At 36.5% G+C, this 6927-nt stretch overlaps 1 protein-coding gene across 1 annotated transcript in view; it reads left to right on the top strand.

Moving 5' to 3' along the window:
- The window catches only part of CEP126 (centrosomal protein 126), an 81019-nt gene that overhangs the window by 29400 nt on the left and 44692 nt on the right, over positions 1-6927 (top strand). Inside the window, exon 3 of the mRNA XM_004385878.3 lies at positions 2578-2723. Within this exon, the coding sequence (XP_004385935.1) occupies positions 2578-2723 (146 nt within the window). The remainder of the gene's footprint in view (positions 1-2577; positions 2724-6927) is intronic.

The following is a 6927-nucleotide window of genomic DNA, read 5'->3' as shown; positions in this document are numbered from 1 at the left end:
AAAAAAAGGTCCTCCAAGGTCGAGAAGGGAGAGTGTTGACATGTCATGGGGTTGTTGTCATAAAACAAATGTGTACTGACTGTTTAATGAGAACTATTTGTTATGTAAACCTTCATCTAAAGTACAATAAAATAAAATAAAACTTACTATAAAGCATAAGCATAAGAAACTTATTTGACTATATTAACATCAGCCAAAGTAGCTTTAAAACAAGGAGCATTACCTTACTTTCAGTCTAACAACTTAACCTACCACAACTTCATGTATATCATGGTAGGCTAAAAGAAAGCATAAGACCCTCAGTCAGAGACAAATTGAGATGTATTTTAAGTGTAAAATACACTTAGTACAAAAAAAAGAAGAATATAAAATATATAAATAAGTTTTATACTGATGTTGAAATGATAATATTTTTGATATATCAAGTTAAGTAAAATGTATTGTTAAAATTAGTTTCGCCTTTTAATATGGCTACTAGAAAATTTAAAATTACATACACAGCTTATGTTTTATTTCTAATGGACTGTGCAGCTGCAATGTCTCTGTAAGGAGGGGCTTAGAGGAAGAAATCAAGTTGAAAGAAGGAAATTAAAGTTGCATTTGCATTGTATATTACTTAATATTGAGGACACATGCTTGGTATCAAAGACCTTGAGGGATTCTTAAAGAAGATTACTTTGGGAAGTAAAAAATTTCTTCCCCATCTGTGGCACCACCACAACCTCCTGTGTCTTAGTTATCTAGTGCTGCTATAACATTGTAGTCCATCTGAGTAGCAAGTCCACCCTTTGGGACTCCAGAGGTCGTGGCCTTACGCTTTGAGAGTGAGGTAGCTCTGCTTCCTGTGTTCCTTGTCTCTTCAGTTTCTGCTTCCTGGTTCCTTGGCCTCTCAGCCCTCGGGCCTCTCAGCCTGTGTCTGCCCTGCTGGGGCAAGTGTTCCAAAGCTCTTTATCTCCACAGGTAAGTGCCTGAAGGCACCCCACTCCTCCAGTAAACTTCAGCTCAAAGGCAGTCAACTCTCTTGCTCCATGGGTCAGCTCCAGTGCTGTCTCATGCTGGTCTCCTGGTTCTCCTGCTGCTAGTTCTCTGCTGCTGCTTCTTACTGTCTGCACTGTCTCCAGTGTAGCAGCTCTCCTCGTTTCCTTCTGAGTCCTCACCAGAGTTGTCTTTGATGTCCATAATTCCACCAACAGTCTCTTCAAGACAGTCTAGACTTTTACTACTAGGCACTTAAAAACTCTTCCAGCCTCTATCCATTCAGTTTCAAAACCACTTCCACATTTTAGGTATCTGTTAGAGCAGCACCCCACTTTTCTCGTACCAAATTCTGTCTTAGTTATCTAGTGCTGCTGTAACAGAAATACCACAAGTAGATGGCTTTAACAAACAGAAGTTTATTCTCTCACAGTCTAGTAGGCCAGAAGTCTGAATTCAGGGAGCCAGCTCCAGGGGAAGCCTTTCTCTGTCTGTTGGCTCTAGAGGAATGTCCTCGTCATCAATCTTCCCTTGGTCTAGGAGCTTCTCTGTGTAGGGACCCTGGGTCCAAAGGGCACGCTCTGCTCCTGGCACTACTTTCTTGGTGATATGAGGTCCCTATGTCTCTCTGCTCGCTTCTTTATTTTATATCTCGAGAGATTGACTTAGGACACAGCCTAATCTTGTAGATTGAGTCCTGCCTCATTAATATAGCTGCAGCTAATCCCACCTCAGTAACATCATAGAGGTAGGATTTACAACACATAGGAAAATCACGTCATATCACAAAATGGTGGACAATAAAACAATACTGGGAATCATGGCCTAGCCAAGTTGACATACATTTTTGGGGGACACAGTTCCATCCATAACACTCCCATATCCTTCAAGTTGGACCATTAGATCTACAGCCCTATACCCCAGAAGTATAGTTTCCTAAATCTGAGTTATTTAGATTTAAATAATGCTCTAGGAAGTGGAGATCTTCAGAAGTATGGTGTGGCAGTCCAAATCTCAAAGAGTTGTTGTCACCTGCCCCCAATGTTATCTATTAGGCAGGTTCCCTTGGAGGTTTTCTCCACCAGATATGCCTTTTCACTTTTCTCATGTGCAGTAATTTATTTAATCACAGGCACACAGGCACACATTTTCCATGGACAAATTAATTTTTGAGACAGTACAATTTAAAGTACAGAATATAAACCCAAGTGCTTAGGGATAATCAGAAATAAATGAAATAAACAGGTATAGGAAAAATAGAGAGTTGTAGGGACTATTTCCAGTATTTGTAGCCAAGTGTGAATAAGAGTCTGGCGTTGCTAAATCTCCAAATTTTCAAGAGAATTTGAAAATCAAGATTTTTATGAAAACTGTCCAAGTTTTTAACATAGTTCAAATCTGACAACCAGTGTTAAACTTCTGATCGAAAAGAAAAACCAAGGGCCTTTTTTTTCATCTAAATTTTTTTGTTTCTAAGTAAATAAAATTCTGAAATAATGAAAATACCATTATATAAGTACGTTGTTTTGAAATAACTTCCTGTGTTTAAGTTTTTAAAACTTATTGCCTAATTCTGTTATGTACTTTACATTTTAAATATAGAGCCTTTGAAGAAAAACGAAAAGAGCAAGAAGAAAGAGAACACCAACTCAGAGAACAAGTACTTCAACAAAGAAAACAGAAGTTTGAGGAAGTTACTGAAAGATTCCAACGTGCCCATATTCCTCTTTCACAGCGCAGGAGATCAGGTGCCTTAATTTCTAAAACAATATGAGAACAAAAATGAAAGTTACCACATTTGATTTGAGTAGATAATAAAATGATAAGTTAAGAAACAAAGTAGAAGCTCAAACTACATAGGCATTTATGCCTTTTGAGTAATAGGAATTTAACCAAATGAAAAAAGTAATTTGATTTAGGTTTAATTTGAATAATATTTTGTTGCCTCTTCTAGTAAATTTTCAAACTGGCTTACATTTTGTCTTTTTAAAATCAATTTAGTAAGTAGTTTAATAAAAAGAAAATTTAACGTTTGGGTTCAGTAACAGCATCACATTCATTCTGACATTTTATTTACAATTTAGTTTAAATTAAAATTTGAGATACTGACAAAACAAAAAGAAAGCCTACAAAGTGATACAATCTAGCAATCTAGGACCTGGAACTAATTGAGAATTTAACTATGACGATGGTTGATTCATTGGCTCCAAATCTACTTTTTTAAATACCTTAAATAGTAAGACAATTAACAAAAAGATATCAAAGCTTCATACAGAAAAATGGTAGGCACCCTTAGAGTTGTTAAGGTTCTGAATTAAAGTAGTGTTTTTGGATATGGAGATAAGAGGTAGTTGATTTAGGAGATATAATCAACAGGATTCAGTTACTAATTGAGAGTGGTGAAAGAAAGGCTAGGAAGAGAACAGTGCCCATAGGACTTAGCAGTGAGCTTCACACATTGTAAGCACTCATTTTTAAATAAATTATTTTGGTGGATGATGGTAATATTAATCAAGGCTACAAATAGGAGAAACAGGATAGAGATACGAAAGATCATTCATCAAGGTTTTTTTTTTTTTCATTAAGTTTTTAAATGCGTTGATGTTGAGCTCCCCACGGCCCATCCAAAATGAGAAATCCAATCAACAATTGGAAATATTGGTCTGAAACTCAAGAGAAAGATATGGAATAGAAATGTAGATTTATGTATATGAAATGTAGATGAATAACAAGCTTAAGAGATAAAACCTCCTGGAGGCCCAGCCTCGGGAGGGACTCCCACACTTTCATGAGTTTCACCTCCAGGAGCCCCGCTAGGTTTTCACTGCAACTCTCAGAGAAAAAATCCCTTTGTGCTTCTGGCAAGGGGAGGGAAAAAGTACCATATTTTTATGCAAATAACACAATGTATTTTTTTTTTTACAGCAGCATATAAAAAAAAAATTAGCGTAGCACACTTAAACAAAAATATCTCACTGAGAGAGGGTGCGGTTGGCAAACAAACATATAAAGCACATTATTTGCATAAAAATATGGTAACCATCTTGATATAGTGCCCTGTTCTTGACAATAGCCTGTCCTCAAGGGAAACTACCAGAGCCTAGCTAATGTGGGCTTTATCAGAGCCTAATCAACTTCAAGGAGAGAAAATACCCAGCTCCAGCCCCATCTAACCTTCTGCATGGGAGAATTGCCAAACTCCAGCCCTCAGTGTGAGAAGAGAGTTGGATGTGGGGAAAGGAAATGCCCAGCTCCAGGCCCCTCCAGCCTTCCTGTTTCACCTATAGAGCGAGGGGTCAGGGAGCTTAAAAGCATTTGTGAAGGTCACCAGGGTCACAGGCTCACTACAAAACTGAGACCTAATCATAGAACTATAGAATGCTTCCCCGGCACACATACCTTACCATCATATCAGTATCAACAGAACTTTACGACCAAAAGAACCTCAGTTACTCTTATCCAATACATCATGTTTGGCTTTCAACAAAAAATTACAAGGCATACTCTAAGGCCAAAAAAAAAAAAAAAATACAGTCTAAAGAGACAGAGACAGGACAAACATCAGAGCCAGACTTAGATATGGCCGAGATGTTGGAATTATCAGACCAGGAATTTAAAATGACTATGATTAGTTCGAATCCACCAGCTGCTCCTTGGAAACCCTGTGGGGCAGTTCTGCTCTGTCTCATAGGGTCACTACAAGTCGGAATTGACTCTGACGGCAAAGGGTTTTTTTTGGTTTTGCAATTAGTATGCTAAGAAGGCTAATGGAAAAAGTTATCAACATGCAGGAACAGATGGGATCTATTTAAGGAGAGATTGAAACTCTAAGAAACATTCAAAGGGAAATGAAAGAGGGGAAAAGGAGGACTCAATGCTTAGGGGACACCGAGTTTCTGTTAAGAGTAATGGTATAATTTGGGAAAGGATAAAAGTGATGGTTGAACAACATGATGAGCATAATTAATGTTACTGAACTGTACACGTGAATGTTGTTGAAATGTCAAATGTTTTGTTACATATATATTTACCTCAGTAAAAAATCTAAAAAAAAGAAAATGAAAGAAGTCAAAAACACTAACATAAATGGCGCATTTAGTAGACTGGAAACAGCCAAGAAAAGAATCAGCTATCTTGAAGATATGCCACCAAGGAACTTTAAACGTATACTGCTAAGTTTAAGAAACCAGTCCAAAAAACTAAATACTGTATAATTCCAACTGTAATGACATTCTGGAAAGGCAAAACTATAGAGAGTGAAAAGATCAGGGTCAGAGAGAGGGGGCGCACAGGACATTTTTAGGGCAGTGAAACTACTCTGTATCATACCAAAATGGTGGATACACATGTGACATTATACACTGTCAAAACCCATAGAACTGCACGACCAAAATTGTGATCCCTAATGTAAACTGTGGACTCCAGTTAATAAGAATATATAAATATTGGTTCAATTGTAACAAATGTACTAAGGAATGAAAGATGCTAATAATAGGAGAAACTGTGCAGGGGAGAGAGGAATATATATGGAAACTTCCTGTACTTCTGTACAATTTTTTTCTAAATCTAAAACTGCAATAAGAAAGTAAAGTCTATTTTAAAAAAAGTGAGTGAATAGACATATAGTTGATAAATGAAGCCTTGGGAAACAAGCTAAATAAACAACAAGGTATAGACCACAGATTAAGAATACAACCTAAGAAAGAACCTTAATACACACTAGCGTTTATTATAGGTAGAGCTAGAAGAACTAAAAATTATGTTTTGAGAAGTAGTTATCAAGAAGGCAGGAGAGGAGGGAGCAAACAAATTAAATAATGTATAAGAAGGCAAAAGATATGGTAGTTTTAAGAAAGAGAATATGGTCGGTTATGTTAAATGCCTCAGAAAGGTAGTTCCCACTCATGAGCACTGTTTGTCCCCAGAGTAGGACAAATGTCTAGATACAAAAAGTCAAGTGTTTTAGCAAAAACAAATGACATACATACCCATAAAATGGAATACTATGAAACTATTAAAAAAAAAAAAAGTAATGGGGAAACTCTACACGGACTGATACGGAAAGCTCTCAGCAGAAGTAGATTTACTGTGAAGCTAATAAGGGTTAAGTTTTTAGGACCCCTCACTCTCTTAGACCCTGTATCTAATTTTATATTTTTAATTTTGCATTTTTTTTTCTTAAAGATGCCCCCCCAATATATAAGCTTTATACTTCATAAAATCTGGATCTGCCCCTGATCTCCAGGATACATTGTTAAATATAAAAATAAGGTCCAGAACAGTATAAAAAATATTCTGCCTTCTGTATAAGAGGGAAAATTAGAATATATATATTCATATTTTCTCAATTTGCATAAAGTAACAGTGAAAGAATACAAAATGACCAGTAAAAGACTTCTAATTGTATATATTTTATATAGTTTTGATTTCCAAACCATATGAATATATATTACCTGTAAAAAATATTAATTAACATTTTAAGAAAATCCAATGCTATATAGAACTATGAAAGACAACTTTTTATTTAATTATCTGTTAGTTTGGTTTATTCCCGAATAAAGGGGGTTAAACCAAAGGATCACCAGGTATGCATAATAGCTGACTTTTCCCCTTGCTACAAAGAAGGGCAATGGATTGGGGTCTCAATGAGGTCAGAAAATTGTTGGAGTGAGAATACTAGAATAAAAGAACTGGAAGGATTGGAGCTAATGGACCAAATAAACCCATTAGTTTATCAAAAATTCCAGAGGGAAGGAAATAATAAACCCCTAGTACACAGTAACCAAACCAAAACCTAACTCATTGCCATCCATCCAATTCCAACTCATAGCAACCCTATAGGACAGACTAGAACTGCCCCTTAGGGTTTCTGAGGCTGTAGTCTTTATGGAAGCAGACTGCTACATCTTTGTCCCACGGAGCAGCTGGTGGGTTCAAACTGCCGACTTTTCA

This window comes from Trichechus manatus, unplaced genomic scaffold (genome assembly GCF_000243295.1).
Source record: "Trichechus manatus latirostris isolate Lorelei unplaced genomic scaffold, TriManLat1.0 scaffold00148, whole genome shotgun sequence".
Taxonomy (NCBI): domain Eukaryota; kingdom Metazoa; phylum Chordata; class Mammalia; order Sirenia; family Trichechidae; genus Trichechus; species Trichechus manatus.
The sequence above is the reverse complement of the archived record's forward strand: the minus strand, read 5'-3'. Positions and strand labels throughout refer to the sequence as shown.